The 18,032-nt window shown below is 39.5% G+C and overlaps 1 protein-coding gene across 3 annotated transcripts in view; it reads left to right on the top strand.

Moving 5' to 3' along the window:
- LOC122802711 (cohesin subunit SA-2-like) overlaps window positions 1-18,032 on the top strand; it is a 1,740,876-nt gene that overhangs the window by 1,514,515 nt on the left and 208,329 nt on the right. For all 3 annotated transcript variants that reach the window (XM_044072465.1, XM_044072464.1, XM_044072463.1), the window contains 2 exons: window positions 6,636-6,778; window positions 6,895-7,023. In XM_044072465.1, coding sequence (XP_043928400.1) covers window positions 6,636-6,778; window positions 6,895-7,023 — 272 coding nt within the window. The remainder of the gene's footprint in view (window positions 1-6,635; window positions 6,779-6,894; window positions 7,024-18,032) is intronic.

Raw genomic sequence — 18,032 nt, 5'->3', positions numbered from 1 at the left:
TATATTTGGCCTTGTCCAGATTTATTGCATTAACAGGTTGAGAGGTACATGCAAATAAAATGCTTTATAAAATTAGGCATAGCCAAACCTCTCAACTGTCTCTGATTTTGGCTCAAATAATAATCCCTCCGCAAAATAGCAATTGTGGAAGAAAACATGGAGGGTTTACAATTAAGAAATAACTGCAATAATTAGTTATAGATTACTTTTATTTTAGAAATGCATGTAGATTATTTTATTTTGTTGTCTGCTCAAGCTAGCAGTACTAATATTAGTGTCCCTATTTTGACAGGTTCCCAGCTGTATTGTGTGGCTATTTTTTATTTTTACATCACATTTTTGGTCCATTTTTCATAAAATTGTGTTTTTTTTGGCAAATTAGTGAAAAATCATTAAAGACTGAAGTTTTAAAATAATGGCAGACATTTGAGTTTCAGATTTCATACCATTCAGAAAATTCATACTAATGCAAGACCTATTATATTATCTTTCTAAGTTTATAAGAGCAATATTTTAAAAATTGTCCTTATTTTTGGGCCTTTGTCCTACTTCTTTGTATGGCTTTGTCCAGATTTCTTGTTCTGAGGTTGAGAGGTATGACAAATGTGTCAGGGTCATCACAGTGAGCCAGGGACATTTCAAATTGTGACATACTTGTCGCACCCCACTCCCCCATGTAGTGACTCTGGATGTGTTGAAGCAAGGCAAGGAGTAGTTATGCAGTGTAAATGTGCAGAGTACCCCATCCAAGGTAGACACAAGTACTATAGTTGCTTTTCATCTGTCCTTGATTTTTGCAGAATGGTCTGGTTTCTGTCATATTTTTTATACTGTGGATTTATGCTTATTACTCAGAGTGCCTGTTGCTCTGTGTTTAAGTAGCAATACTTTAATGACCATCAGGTAAGCTTGGCTGAGATTGTAAGATGCAAATAAACTTTAATAAGCATACTGTTAAAGAATTGCCAACATTGAAAGCCTTTCTGTTGTTGCCATGTAGAGAAGACTTAACTAGATAATGTATAAGCCTTGGGTATTGAAATGCATATGACAGTATTGTAATAAAGGACAGGATTACATTATTTTAAGAAGCTCATTACACTTGGAGACTTCCAGTCATCTTTGCAGGCTTTACCCGTAAACTAAACAGAATGCCAATTGTGTGGTCCATAACCTGTACAGTAATCCTTTTAAGCAATGTATCGTCAGCTTATTTCTTGTTTGCTTTTCATTTTTTACTTTGATCATGTTTTCCCCATGAAATGAAACAAGTAGATAGTTGTCAGGCAGCAGGTCTTTTCTTGGATAAGGAACATGTTTACAAGTGGGGGCATCAGAGATTTCTACTTTCAGCATGTTACTTGGTACTTTAATAAAGCTGAATATAAATTATAATTAGAACTACAGTGCAATAAGTGGTTTGAGTTGAGTGCTGCTTGTTTTTTGTACTTGATTTTGACTGGCATTCCATTAATGTATTTAAAAAAGTAATTTATTTTTTCATGCCTCACAACCTTTTTGTTTCCATCTAGATATTAAGTAAGCTGTCATGCAGCCAATGCATTGAAATATTTTTTTCTTCTACACTTCAATTTGTCTTGATTGGACTCTCATGATGATGATTTGGCACTCACGGCAGTGTATTTAGTTAGTTTTTGGGGTTTTGAGCATAGTTCCTCCCCTTTCTAGTTGGCCGCACCCCTTCCCATTGACCCCACCCATTCAGCTGTCTCCTGCAGCCCCCCTTTGATTTGAAGTCACCAGCCGCCACTGTTGCCAAGCACATGTCGCATACAAGTAAGCCTGATACAATGCCAGTTATAAGTGCTGTTAGATAAGTGTCTGTACCTCTGCAAGTTGAGGTAGGCAAAATCTGAAGAAAAAGAATAGCTTAGGTGTCATTAACAAGCAATCAGAACTAAAATAGTGAGTCAGTAGTATAGCCACTGTAGTAAGGAAAAGCAGTTACTTTACTTACATTTGTATTGATCCACAAGATGTGATTAGTATGATTAGAGAGACAGTTGCCCATCGCTTACAGATAAAGGCATGGGCTGTTGTATTTCCCGTGAAAGTATGCAGTATCTACAAGGACCAATAGGGTCAGTAAAGGCAATTAAATGTAAATGTGTATGTTTTTGGCTGATAAAATCTATAACAAATTCAGTAAGAAGACTGGATGACAAAATGTAATCAGTCATAAGGATTTGCAAAGTCTGTGTTGCTGGATGAAAGGATGCTATTTTATTGCTGTGTCTTCTTTGAGGTGAAATGTTTGAACAATCTTTCTTTTTTTTTTTTTTACTTAAGAATGACAAATGCTGTTGCCATATGATATGATTTACAAAAGTGTCAATAGCGGTAATGTGTTCATTGTTACATCTGAATCTGCAGCCAACATCATGTGTGAGAAATTGTAGGATGCATACTAGAGGGTTAAGGTACCTTCAGGGCCACTTTCTTGCCTGCTTCTTTTGTTGGTTAAGAGGTACTTGCCTTCACATCGTGTGTTAAAGATTTAATGTGCAGAGCTGCTTTTTGTGTGCTACTCCTTATGACTTCCAACTCACTTTCCCATCAATGTTATGATCTGGTCTTTGCCCAAAGAAACTAGTATAGAACAAGTTAAATGGTGAATGGATCTGGCTTCATATGGATTTATTGGAGTTATTCATTTTCAGCTTTTGTTTCATTATTGTACCTACGATCTATTACGTTAGAAAGGTAATTAATTTTGATGACTGGGAAAAGACTGTAGAGCTGGAATTTGTACTGCGAAGTAACAAGGGTAGGACTCTTTTTTTTTTTTCATCCCACCACTACTGACATCAGGCTCCTCAGTGGTTATTCCTTGTAATTCCTCTTGTAGAACACAAGTGCCTTGGCAGACGACTCTCTTTTGTGATCATAACAGGTGGGTCTCCGTGCTGGGAGATCAACTGTGCACAGTCTTCCAGTTCAGTGCTAGATTTTTAGGAGGTTGCACTGGGCTCAGTGAGGTGCCATCATACTACAGCTGGTGAAGAATTTTCAATGGCCTAACCCCCACACCCATTCTATTATATTCCTTACACACATGTAGCCTGAATTGTGCCTACCCAGCTGCAGTGACCATATCTTCTGAGCTTCGCACTTCTGCACCTACCACAATGCCACAATCTTCTCCAAGCCTTGGCCTCCACCAGGATCCACCCATTTCATTCCCACACTTAGGATAAGCATGTCCACCCTTCCGTACCACATTGTCAAGCTTCTTGAGACACTAATCAAACAGTGGTGATCTGGGCTGTAGTCAAGACTTTATCCCGGTCTACCACCGGCACTGTTAGGACACCGCGGTGGTGGTGCTGTGGTAGCATTGTCACCTCACAGTAAGACTCTGTCCAGTTCGATTCTCAGCTAGAGCGTCTTCTGCATGGAGATATGCATGAATGGGCGTACCTTCGTTGAAGGTTGTTCGTCAGGGCTGGCAACTCGGCACGTAAAAACCAACTGCCAATCATTAGCGGACCGGAGTTCCGCTGTGGCGACCCCTAACCGGGAAAAGCCGAAAGACACACACACACACACACACACACACACACACACACACCATCGGCACTGTTAGGATAACTTTGATGACACATTCCAGCTATATGTAATTACACATAACAATAATTAAGTAGTGTATATTGCAAATAATCAGTACCCTTGAAGACATATATGCAGCATATCCCTGACAATTTTCAAATATAAACATGCACACTACCTATAGGTTATTCTGTCAGCAGTGGTGAAGGCCAGAGCAGTATAAAACAACTACAGATGAAGCACACTGGCATAAAATTTTACTTGCGGAAATTACTATGTCTTCAGATGAACACTGAGGCAAGAAATCAAATGGTGCATATTAAAAAGGGCATGTCCTTTTATAATGTGGGTGGCAAACATAGGTAATCAAACAGTTATTCTTCTTACGAATGGCAAGCAGTAAGCATGAGCTAAGTTTATAATGATAAATAAAAATTGTGGGAAGAAGAAGAAGCTTTATATTGCTGAAAAGCACTTGTAGACAGTGGGCCACATGTTGCATGTTTACCATAAGTGGTTTAATATGAGGGGAAAAACAGGTAACAGGCAGTACAAGGCAGTGTTATGGAGTAAAATGGTGAGTGGCAAGTGATTCAACAGTTAATCTTGAGAAAGGAGGTGCATAACTGTCACTCTATGCCCGAGACAGTGAAAAAAAAATCACACAATAGTGGTAGCAGTGGCTGAAGAATTGAGCTATTCAGCCTGCTGAACCCTAAGGGATGCCTTAGTATGCAGTTCTGGTGTCAAACTGCATGACTGTTCTCATTAGATGGATTGGAAGATGAAACAGGGATTGCTATGGTACAATGCATTATTCATAAGGTGGCATTTATGCATAAAGTACTCTGGACTGGAAAGGTTAGGTAGGTCATTCATTTGTCTATCTGTGAATGATGAAACAAGGAGCAGATTTTTAGGAGAAATAGACCTGACCTTTTCTGAATCTGTGAACATGTACAGAGAACGTGGAATTCCTAGTGTACAGATTGAAAGCACTGATGAAAAAGAATGAATGTAAAATAAAATGTGAGTCTAATAATAAAGTAAAAATAACAGAAATAAAAATGGGCTGAGCTGTAAAAGCAATGCATATGACATGAAAAGCCATGTGGCTTCCGAGATGTAGACTAGAGTGATCACGTCATGTTAATTAAGGCGTGCAGGGTGTGTCTATAAGCGTAAGAGCACACATTGCCCTGCTTTCCATCAATATTGCAGAATCTGCACTAAGAAATTTCACTTTTAATGGATATGTAAACGCAAACAAATAAAAATGCAAATAAAGTAAAAATAACAGAAATAAAAACAGGGTTTTGCTATGGTACCATGCATTATTCATAAGGTGGCATTTATGCATAAAGTACTCTGGACTGGAAAGGTTAGGTAGGTCATTCATTTGTCTATCTGTGAATGATGAAACAAGGAGCAGATTTTTAGGAGAAATAGACCTGACCTTTTCTGAATCTGTGAACATGTACAGAGAACGTGGAATTCCTAGTGTACAGATTGAAAGCACTGATGAAAAAGAATGAATGTAAAATAAAATGTGAGTCTAATAATAAAGTAAAAATAACAGAAATAAAAATGGGCTGAGCTGTAAAAGCAATGCATATGACATGAAAAGCCATGTGGCTTCCGAGATGTAGACTAGAGTGATCACGTCATGTTAATTAAGGCGTGCAGGGTGTGTCTATAAGCGTAAGAGCACACATTGCCCTGCTTTCCATCAATATTGCAGAATCTGCACTAAGAAATTTCACTTTTAATGGATATGTAAACGCAAACAAATGTGTGCCAAAGAATTTTCATACTACTGAACAAAAGTTTGCAAATGAGATGCTTGTTGGCAATGTTTAATTGAAAATATATGATATCTAAAACTGCCTTAACAGCACAGAGAAGAGAATGCAAGTTAGACTTTTTGAAAGGAATACAGAGAATTCATGTGAAGAATGTAAACACAGGTGCAAAGTGTGTTATTTTGTCTGAAAATACTGTTAACTAGCTGGTAATAGAAAGTACTGAAGGGAGATAATGTGTGGACATTCTTAACCAGTTTTAACTACTAGGAAGCACTGTTAGGTAAGAAAATGTGCTGATGTGCAAGTACAGACTTCTTTTGCAAATAAATTCTTGGGTCATTTAGTGCCTGTGCCACTATACAACATACACTGTGTGGAAAGGCAAGAGGAGGTGGAGTCTGCATCTGTGTTAACAAAAGATGGAGCAGCAACTGTGAAATCATACTATCACACCACTGTGAAAGTTAGAGTCCCTGTCCATTAAATGTAGACCATTTTACTTGCCCAGGGAGCTGAATGGGGTCATTTTAACAGTGGTATATATCCCACCTAATCCTAATACCACTGAGGCTCCAAGTAAACTATGCTATCACATGGTTGAGCTGCAGAGCAAATATCCTGAATTTGTACAAGTGGCAGCTGGTGACTTTAATAAAGCAGATCTGAAAGATGTACTTGCCCACTACCAGCAACATGTGGACATTCCTACAAGGGGTGATAATATCCTGGACAAGGTGTACATAAACCTAAAGAAAGCTTATAAGGCAGTGCAACTTCCACAAATGGGAAACTGTGACCATTATACCGTCATGCTGTCACCAGCTTACAAACTGCACTGGTCAGAGAGAAACCCACCAAGAAACAAATCAGGGTATATATCTTATGGCATGCTGCTTTCCAAAATATTGATTAAAAATGATATTATAGCCATAGTTCTTTGTCTAGCTCTAGAAATTAGAAAATTGTTTCGAGGAATGTTTTGGAGAGGTTATATTATATTATCTTTGCTTACAATTAGTATATGCACAATGATCTGACTTTGAGCTCTTGTATGAAAGAATGGAGACCAAAGTTGTTCATGCTGAGTACAGCAAGCCAGTTACTGTTTACTCTTGATGCACAAATGTTTCAAAGATATTGTCATGTACCATAATTATTAATGCCTGTGCTTGTCAGTTTTTTATAAAGTGATCTGTATGGAAATATTATGTTCCTATTATTTCTGCAGTATTTTTTAACATTTCACATTTGTCGTCATAGCTCTTCACTAATCATATGGAAAATAGCACTTCAGATGCAACGCCCCAGTCCCTGACCTCGGTTAAAGAGCTTGCCAGACGTTTTTCACTCACATTTGGTTGGGACCAAGTGAAGTCAAGAGAGTCTGTTGCCATGATGCACAAGTATGTAGGCCTGGCTTTTATTACTCAGCTCAAAGTTTACTCTCCGATAGATACGTTTGCTTGTCTTTATCTGTTATGCTCACTCTTTCTATATCCCTGTACCTTTATTTTCACAGAGATGGGATTGAGTTTGCCTTTAAAGACTATTGCCCAACTGATGAAAGTAGACCACCATCAAATTTGTCTTTTCTAACTATCCTGAATGAATTTACTTACCGACTGTTGGCTCCAGATAAAAGGACGGTGTAAGTCTTCTTTATCCATATGGTAACAAATATTAGATGAACTGTGAGAGGTAACATTCATAAATGATGCCTAAGCATTATTCTGTTTATCCTGGGTAACACCTTGAGCTTACCTCCATGCTTCATTGTGTATTGCATATGTCTGGGTTTTATTTGTATGGAGCGTTTCGATGTTTGTCTTAAAACTGTTGCTGTTAATGCTTTTTGTTTTGTGAGGAACCATGACAATGATGCTATTTGTTTACTTATAAACTAGGTTGTTGTAATGGCCACAGTAGAGACCGTCTCATTGTCACTGGTTACCAGAAATGCACGTAGATAGAAATATTGAATAGCACAGACCAGAAGGCAATGTGACAACTCCATATGTGTCATTTATTCAGTTTTAAAAGGTCTGAATCTGTTTTGCAAAAAAACTAGATTCAAAGGAACCAAATTTGCCCTTTCTGTGGTGTTATGAAACTGTAGAAGTAGTGTGTGTATGTAAGTTAGGGTATTGTGAGAGATTCTCCCTACATTGTATGTGCAAACAAATACTTTCTTTTAGGTGTTCAGTGAAGCTATTTTGTAGATTTAGAACTTGCATATTTTTTATCTTTGGTGAATCGACATGAATCGGGCAAGTACATAGTTAATATAAGTTGCAGCGGTGAAGCATGATGACTCAGTGATTTAAGATTTCCACATCATGCTGCCTAGGCCGTGTTTCAATCATGACCTTGGGTCACTGTCTAAAATTTGTATTTCTTGTGTCTGTAATGGGCTTTCCTCAGATGCTACAGTTAACTCTCATCTCCCCAAGCATGGTCATTGGTTATCTACTGTAAATTGTCCATATTTGCAGAATTTAATTTTGCCCATCACTAAAACCATGGCTAAAAATGTTCCAAGAAAGACCCGTTTATTTTCCTAACTAATGAATAAATAAATATGAAGAAATGTTAGCAGTTATAATAATTTAATTTATAACCGGCATGTATAGATAAATTATGAGGACAGCCTATCAGTTAATAATAATAACTTAGCAGAAAAATGCTATGCATTATTGAAGAAAGAGCAAGTAGTTAAATGCAGAATAATAACAAGGTAGATGGGTCAGCAGAAAAAAATATTGGGAAATAACTACTTTGTATTGAGTTTGTTCTTCAGAGACATGTAATGCCACAGCCAGACCAAAGCATAGTTATGGTGGCATTGCATTTAATAAATAAAGTTTGACTTCCGTTCTGAATGTGTGAACTGAGAAGAGCTTTTAGGATAACATGATGTCTCGTCTGTGGTATAATCTTAGATATTCATATGGTATGGAAGTTGTATTTGTGGAAAATTATGCGTTTTCCAGACATTTTTCCCCAGTAGTCTGCAGTGGTCTACCAAACATCACTCTTTAGAATGCTGAGACTTCCATACCTCATACTTGGGAATCGACTTGGTATAGATGGGCATAAGCCTACTGGCATTGGCCAGCACAGATCAAGTACAATAGTGCAGAGTGCTGACTACAGTGGCAAAATGGGAAGCAGTGATACAGAATTTCTTGCAAGCTAAATTCTTTTTGGGAAATGCTGCAGAGGATTTAAGAGCTGTATGTAAGAACAGGAAGGAATACTTTTTATTAATACTAATGTTGTAGTCAGGAAACAGTAAAGATGAGAGTTAATAGTAAATAATTACATTTGGCATAATGCTTAATGAATTCACCTCATAAAATTGTGCAGGGTTTGATTCTAATCTTGGGTTACTAGCTAGGCTTAATAATTGGTCCTTTAGGACAATTAGCCTAGTATTCAGCAATGAACCTATGAACAGAGTAACTATTGTTTGTTAATTATCATTAGTTTTCCTTTTAGTGCATGTGATGACCTTCATTTCCTAACTGCCAATGAGATCTGAGAATTTTACATGGTGACCATGTCAGTAGGAATGTCAGTGATACTGCAAAGCTGTAGTGCAGTCCATTTATCCTAACCAAACAGCTTTCCTGCCAGAGCAGTCATTTCACTTCGGTATATGTTGACAATGAGACTGTTAGAGATAGACCTTTCAGAAGTGAACAAAATACTGACTGGGGATGCTTTGTGCTCTGATATGGGTGCTGAGTAAAGATGACATTTTTTTGTTCAGAGTCATGTAACATTTGTTTTCGTCTGCTCTGCAGGAATAAATTCTATTGATTTCAGTTTGTAACAAAATATTAGACATATAGTATACGCAAGTGAGAAATAGTTTAATTCTGAAAGTTAACCTAAATCTCAAAAGCATAGTTTTCAAACCTCTCATTTCATTCATTTTATATTCTCACACTCAGTATGTGCTTCCTAAAACACATCAGTGCTGCATTCACACAGAGGCAACTCACATGTACTGTACAGCACTTGGAAGAAGTACATTACTCACTCTGATGCACTTATCTTTATCTTCTTCAGTCACCTAATAACAGAGATCCCAAGACTGGCATATATAATTCGGGTAACATTTCAGTGTGTTATCCAGGAATGCAGCATTGCCATTCCAGTGTAAGTGCTCGCCATTGACAAATTCTTGTAACCACAATAAAGGTGTAAGCAGTGATGAAAACTGTAGACTCCAGAAACAACAAAACACCCTGCAGTAGGAGACTTTATCACCAACACTGCCTAAAATGAAGTGAAAATAAAGACTTTTGATATCAATAATGTCACTGTTTCCCGTGTATGGGCATTGCTTACAGGCACCACACTTTATAAGTTCCATTTTCTGGCCTGGTGTTATACTTGTTAAAATGTTCTGTAACTCAGCTAGGTTCTTTAAACTTCTAACTTTTTGTATGTAAATTTTAATGGTCTTTTGAATATACTAAGAGTTGCTGCTATCTGACCAAAAATGTTCCAGTATTTTATTATGATGTCCTTGACATTTTTATAGTCCCTATTATATTCCAAACGCCATGCTGATGAAAGTGAACCATCTCTACTTTGACCAGTATTGTTGACACTAATAGCTGTAGATGCTGAAGTATTGTTACCTTTACCATTCAAAATGGGGATACATTTTTCTCCCCAACAAGACACCACTTCTGAAATAATGCTATCCAAGAAGATTAGTGGCTATCCACATTGTAAAAATGTATTTTTCAGTATGACATTCTTTTATAAAATCTTGATGTGTAGAGGTCATACAGACAGCTCCAACTAACTGCCATTTTACAGTACTTCATTTTTGAGAGTAAGGATGCTCATTATCAAAATGTAAATAAGTATTACTCTATATAGGTTTTTATATATCCTTGAAATAAATGTCTTTATGTCAATATACTTAATCCAAGTAATCATCCAAGTAATGAAAATGATCTTTGAATATTTGATGTGTAAATTTGTGGAATGGTGTTGTATTTCCTAAGTAATTAATGAATTTGATAAGTAGGTCCCTAGGGCCTAACCAAAATACACTGAAGTCCAAAAACCTGGTATACATATAACAATGCTTGTAATATGGGGAATTAATAAATTTTTGTTCCCATGTAAATAGTACAAGGTATGCGATCATAGGAGTGCAGAATGCGCCCATAGCTACTCCAATGTTCTGTTTCAAGATTTATCCCTCTTAAAATACATAATTGCACTTTAGTACTAACTCTATCAAATCACATATAATATGGCATTCAGAATGTGTCAAAAAGTCACAGCCACGTATTGATTTCTTAAACCACTCCATACCTTTATCATGTGGTGTATGTAACAGTAAATAAATCAGTAATGTCTATAGTGGCAAATAAGACGTCTTCATTATAGGATACTTGATTTCTTTGGTTTAAGAATCCCAAGAATCTTGTAATATGTGCATTTTTTTACTATAAAATGGTTTTAATTTTCGATCAATGTACACTGCCAAGGGGTATGTTTTTAATGGGTTAGCATCAAAATGTTGATTGCACATAGTCAAATGGGCACATTATGAACAGAGTTATGCAAAATCCACACTGCAGACTTTTCAGAATGCCAAGACTGCTCCACACCTAAAAACAAGTGCTAACATGGGTCAAAAGGGGGCCGAGATTTTGCGGTTCGGAATACGGTGTTTGATATTTTCAGCAGTTGGAGTTCACGTAAGTGGTGTTGATGATATGCAATCGACATTTTGATGGTAAACCTTTTTGGATCCATTGGCTGAGACTGTCAATCACAGGGGGGAATTATCAGTGTTTTTATGAACTTTTGGGATGCCAAACACAGTCGCAATACATGGTTGCTTGTTAGTTGAGAAATTGTAGGACCTCCTAGAATAGAAAGAACTATACTGGCAACTGCCATTACATGCTAACCGACAACCTGATTTAAATGAAAACATCATTTCATTATCACCCGTTTTAAAACTGAGGTCCGTTAAACTTTGATGGATTTCCTAGAAAGGCTCACCCAGACTCTGCTACACTTTGCTGTGAAGGAAAGGTTAGTTTGGTTTTTATTTGTTGTATTTTGGATTACTTTATTGCTTTTTATATTTTGAATACTGTGATTTGTTTTCTTTACCTTGTGTTTTACTTGTATTCTGCTTTTAACTGCATATTAAAACTACAAAAGTGACCACAGCTCTGTGTCTTGTGAGTCAGGCAGAAATTAGAACTGATCAATTAAGAACTCATACATAAGACAGAAGAGGTCACTTAAGGTTAATCATTTGTGAACTGAGGGGGTGGAGCTAGGAACTAAACCTTCTATTTAAAGGGTAAAGTAAAACATTTCAGTGATTTACTAGAAAGGCTCACCCCAACTCTGCTACACTTTGCTGTGAAGGAAAGGTTAGTTTGCTTTTTATTTGTTGTATTTTCTATTGCTTTATTGCTTTTTTATATATTTTGAATACTGTGATTTGTTTTCTTTACCTTGTGTTTTACTTGTAGTCTGCTTTTAACTACATATTAAAACTTCAAAAGTGACCATAGCTCTGTCTCTTATGAGTCCAGCAGAAATTAGAACTGATCAATTAAGGACTCGTACATAAGATAGAAGAGGTCACTCATTTGTGAACTGAGGGGGTGGAGCTAGGAACTAAACCTTCTATTTAAGGGGTAAAATAAAATATTTCAGAGATTTACTAGAAAGGCTCACCCAGACTCTGCTACACTTTGCTGTGAAGGAAAGGTTTGTTTGCTTTTTATTTGTTGTATTTTGTATTACTTTATTGCTTTTTTATATTTTGAATACTGTAATTTGTTTTCTTTACCTTGGTTTTTACTTGTATTCTGCTTTTAACTGCATATTAAAACTTCAAAAGAGACCACAGCTCTGTCCCTTGTGAGTCAGACAGAAATTTTCCCCACCCTCCCAGCCTGTTATTATTGTGTTATTAAATACCACTGTCTTTCTAGTTGCCTGCCTCTTATGTTAATTTGACCATATATCTCAATTCCTCTTTGCTTTCCCTGGCTTTTGTGAGTAAGCACAAAATTATCATTTTGTGAAATCACTCCCCTTTATCTATTTAAATTTATTGGCCATCCTACTGTATACCATAGTACCAGAATACAAAAGTGACCACCCCATTTCAATCTATCTTGCTGTTTTAAAAATAGTGACTCTTCACTAAAACGTAACTTTTTAGACGGGTAAAACTTAAGTTACCGACTTTCACATCTAACTTCTGTAGTGCACACTGCAGTGTTTAGGATAAACCATTTTTTTCCTCTTACCTTTAAGCATCCCTATGACTAGCACTTGCTCTAATACCTGCTGGAAAGGACTAGGAAGTCTTAAACTGATACAAGCACTCAGCTCTCCTTGTTAATAAGGAAAAAATAATCATAGGTACTAAACAGCCTATAATTGCAAAGTACATTGCTAAGGTAAGGGAAAACAGCTCCTGTACTTTACAAAAAAAGCACCAAACCAGGCATGCCCAAGGGTCAGCTTCCAGTGATTTCTCCTGTCCACCTGGTGAAGCTGGGCATACTAGGGCAATGTGGCAATTGCCTCATGTACACAGACAACCCTCTTCTCATACCACCCAAAACTACAACCTGTGAGAGATGCAATTAATAGCCAAACTGGAAGCAAAGCTTTCTCAACCCAAAATTGTGCTAGACAGTCAAGAGGAGAATGTTAACACCTACACTACACCTCAAGCAACACATAGTCCTTCTAAACCCCAACACCCACATATAGCAACACTAAATCCAGATATGTGGAGGCCCTTAACTGTAACCTGTCAAAGCAACAAGGACCTCCGAAGCTGAAACGCAAACACCAATCACAACCAAAGTGTCCCATAGCTCACAACACCAGTGTGCCACCCAGCTACAGCCCCTAAGGCAAGACAACGTACCTAACACTTTAGTCATAGGTGACTCTATAGTCAGGCACACTGATGTCCCACTCACCAGGCTGAACAAGGAGAAAATTACAGTCAGCTGCCAGGATCCGCCACATAACGCATGCACTCAAGTCACTCCACAACAAGTACAAATATGACTCTGTCATTATCCATGTTGTAGTGAATGACTTGAGATGTACCTCCCTGGACTACATGAAAAGAGACATGGAAGAGCTCTCAGATCATGTGGCCCAGGCAGGTATGACCCTAGCCCTGAGTAGCATCCTGCCTTTGCCCAGAATGATACCACAACATAAGGACAAAATGATTGACTTCAACAATTGGCTAAGCTTCTGGTGTCATTCAAAGGGGATCCAGTATCTGTCTGCCTGGACGACACCATCGACAGACCACAATGCTTTGCCAGAGATGGTCTGCACCTGTCGCCCCTGGGATTCAGGCTACTGGCTAAGGCTCTTGATAGTGCTTTTTTTAGGCAAAGTTCAAAGGACAAAACCACCACTGTAACAGGTACAAGCATGCAAAATCTGAAGGTAATGCTAGAAGTCTAAACCTCAAAATGCACTCTGTCGAGGCACTTCTAAAAATGGAGAACATCGATATCTGTGCAGTAACCAGGACCTGGTTCAAGGCTCCAGAGAGCACCCCTGCAATACCAGGCTACAACTCTTACCACACTTTTCGGCCACCAAACCAGGATCAAAACACTAAAGGTGGAGGAGTGTCCATATTCACCAAGGATATTCACACCACCAGGCTAGTTGCCCAATGCAATGTGTCAGAAATTCGCCAGGTGCAACTAACACTAGGTAATTGTAGCTTGATACAGATCCCCGACCATACCCCAAGATTCTCACTAGACCTTTCTAAACATACTGGAAAATATTAAGATACAACCAAACACCCTAATACTGCGTGATTTCAACTACTCTGCCATTAACTGGGAAAACTACTTGTGTACCAACACCTTTGCCCAACAGTTCTTGGAATTCATAAATTCCAATGCCCTGGATCAACTAATCCATAGTCCCAACATGGGAAATCGATGCTCCACACATATGGTCACCCCCTCATTGGTCAGGTCAAACCATAAGCTAATCACCCTTAACATTCACATCCCACCCCCACCCCCAGTAAGGAAACCTCCATTAAAAACTTCTCCGAAGCCAACTTAATGCTACTCAAGTCAGAAGTGACAAACTTCATGACACCCATGCAGACAGGAACTGAAAGTTCGACTGAGTCCTTCATCAAGGCACTGTACGAGCACATCCACTTATGCATGAATCGTGCCATCCCAAATAGAACCAAGATGCTCTCCTCCAAAAAAAGGAAGCCAATCTGGTGGTCCCCTGCCATAAACAAACTTTACAACAAAAGGAAGAATCTGTTGCAGAAAAAAGGAAAATCCCAGGATGCAAAAAACTCCCTTACCAGTCTCAGTAAGAAGCGCAGATCCCTCATAAAATCCTCCAAAGCTAGTTACGAAAATAAAATTGCCAAAGATTCCAAAGACAACCACAAAGCATCCTATAACTATGTCAAGAATCTAAATGGCAATGTTCAGATCTGCTCTGAGCTACAACAGAATGGCATTAAATATACTGACCTCAAGGATATTGCCGATATCCTGGCAGATCGATTCATTGCCAACTTCACCCCACCTCCACCCCCTAAATGGCCCATCTCAATACCGGAAGATTGGCAAATTCCTGTAATAACGGCCACACAGGTAAAAAAATGCACTCTCCAAAGCTAAGAATACAGCATCCATGGGACCAGATGACATCCCGGGCTGTGTACTATATGAACTACAAAATGAACTGGCACCTCACCTAAGTGTCATGTTTAATCATACCCTCACCACAGGCTTCATGCCCACTGAGTTGCACACAGCTACAGATGTTCATCGTGCATACAGCTGCAGTCATCACACTTGGGTTATTCTGCCGTCAGGCGGGTCCTCGGTCGGCCGAATTCCAAAGTATAGGTCCGGCGTCGGTTGTCGTCGCTTCTTCCCTGACGTCAGTGCAGCAGGGGTATAAAAGAGGCAGCCGGCACCGTTTTCTTCAGTCTTTCTTGCCGTGTGGTGCCCGAAGCAGAAGCAGTTCGCAAGTGCCGGTCGGCCAGCTCCTGAAATTTACGAACAGTATTTCAGCCGAAGTCTTCTTTAAAGCTAAGTACCCCGTTGGGGAAACTTTTCTTGCCTCAGACCGATGTCAGACAAAGTTAATAATTGCATTTCTTGTGGGAAGCAAATACTGCATAAGGATTTTCACTCTTACTGTATACCTTGCTTAGGGCCAGACCACGACGTCTCGGCCTGCCGTTTTTGTGCTAGGTTTAACAAGTGCACTATTAAGCGCCGGGCGGAGTTCGCCCTTCATTATTTTGGCAAAAAATGTAATTATATCATGTCGTCGGATGCACCAATGCCAGATGTTCTTCGTTCCCCATTGCTGCAGTCCTTACTATTGGGTATAGTCCGCGTCCAGTCGGCCCGAATACCAGAGTATAAGGCTGACGTCGGTCAGGGCGCATTAGACTGACGTCAGTACGTCAGGGTACTAATGCGCATGACCGACGTCATATCCTCAGTCTTTTTTGCCGCATGGTCCGATGCAGAAGCAGTTGTGCGAGTGCAGGTTGGCGTTCTGAAATATTTCCGAAACCGGAGTTTCAGACCGAAACAGAGTTGGCTAAGTACCCCGTTGGGGAACATTTTGGATTTTTCTTGCCTCAGTATTTAACCGGATGTCAGAAAAAGTGAATAACTGTATTTCTTGTGGGAAACAGATACCTCATAGAGATTACCATACCTTGTGTATACCTTGTTTAGGGCCTGAGCACGTTGTTGGTTGCCGCTCTTGTGCTAGGTTTAACAAACGCACTATTAAGAGGAGGTTGGACTGTGCCAGGTTAGTGTTTGGGAAGCGTTGCAATTATAAAATGCCGTCGGATGCTCCGGCCGCTTCCAAGAAGCGCAAGGACAAAACAGCGAAGCCTAGGGTTGATGAACCGGCAGTCCCGGACGTCGGTTCTTTAGAAGGCTCAGTGGAGCCAGAGGTTTTGCCAGGAGTTTCCATGGAGTCTCAGGCAGAAACTTTACTGTTACAGGATGTGCCTTCTCAGGAGGTAGGCCTGGCTGAGGGGCTTCTCAGGTAACTGTTCTTCCCTCTCTTCCCAAGGTAGTTAGAGCCTCTCCTTCTGTTGCCAAAACTTCTTTGAGAGGTAGGCCTAGTTCAGCTTCAGTGGGGGCTTCTCCTAGCATTTGGGTTCTGTACCTAAGAAACATATGCTTAAAATGGCAGAAGATTTGATTACTATGATTAGAGGTTCTATGCCCCGCCTGATAAGAGGCCTAGGGTGGAACCGAGTTTGATAGTTTTGAACAGTGTTCAGAGGCTTCAGAGTCTTCTGGAAGACTTGCAGGAGTATCCTACTTATTCTGATTCTGATGTGGATGATTCCACTCCTACAGCTTCTCCTCCTGAGGATTTCTCATTTTCAGAGACTCTGCATTCCATGAGGGAGCACTTTAAATGGGAAGGCCAGGATTACTCTGATTCAGGAAAAGGCTTAGGGAATTCTTGTTTTACCCCAGCATAGGCCCTTAGCTATTCCTCCTGTGTTGAATGTGGTGGAAGATGTTTTGCAGAGGCTTCCTGAACCCTGACTCTTTGCCTCCTGCTCCTGTTAAGCCTGATAGGTATTATAGGGTGCCCAAGCTCATAAGTATTTGTTTAAGAGTCCTAGGGCGGACCCAGAAACTATTTCTCAAGGGCCTAAAGGTGTTAAGGCTTCTGTGGTTAAAAATCCTGTTCCCACTGATAAAGAGGCAAGGGCTTTGGATAGGTGGGGAAAGAAAGTGTATACTTCTTCCACTCTAGCCATGAGGCGTTGAATTGTCAGTTTCACATGCTAAAATATCAGAATTATCTCCTTTCACAATTAAAATCTAAGGTGGATGCTTTGGCGGAAGGTATTGAGTGTAAAGAGTTGCTGGATTTGGTTCATGTGTCTGAACAAGTGGGTAAGCATTCTTTGCAATGTGGTTTTGATGCTGTACAGGCCTCCTCGGTGGCTGCTAGTAGTTCTGTTCTTCAGAGGCATGCCTGGTTGAAGGATCAGAATTTAGCTGAGCATGTTAAGACAAGGATTTTGGATGCTCCTTTACAGTCTGATGTGTTGTTTGGATCGCCTGTGGAAGCAGTTTTAAAGAAAATGGAGGACAAAGCTAAGTCTATGCAAACTGTTAAAGATTTTTGCAGGTGCAGCCACCAGTTTAGTAGAAATTGGCCTGCTAAGGGGTGGACATAGCCTGCCTATGATTCCCAGTCTAGGGGTAGGTCTAGTCGTGGTAGGGGCAGGGCTCAAGGTTCTTTTAGGCCTAGAACAGGGAGTTCACCTGCTCAGACTTCTGGTGAGGGCAGGGGTCAGTCCTTTCGTAAACAGACCCAATGACCTGTCTTTTCAGCTGCCAGTAGATTCTCGTCTGGCAGCTCCTTTGGGAGGAAGACTGTCTCTTTTCAAAGAAAATTGGGATTTAATTACTCAAGACAAATGGGTGTTGGATATCATTCACCACGGTTACAGATTTTATTTCCATACAATGCCCCCATTTAAGGGCATGCCAGTAGTTCCTTCTCCACAAAGAAAAGAGGCTCACAAGCAAGTTTCTCAGTTACTCCAGATGGGGC

The sequence above is a fragment of the Protopterus annectens genome, chromosome 5.part0 (assembly GCF_019279795.1).
Source record: "Protopterus annectens isolate FY-2018-M chromosome 5.part0, PAN1.0, whole genome shotgun sequence".
NCBI lineage: Eukaryota > Metazoa > Chordata > Ceratodontiformes > Protopteridae > Protopterus > Protopterus annectens.
The sequence above is the reverse complement of the archived record's forward strand: the minus strand, read 5'-3'. Positions and strand labels throughout refer to the sequence as shown.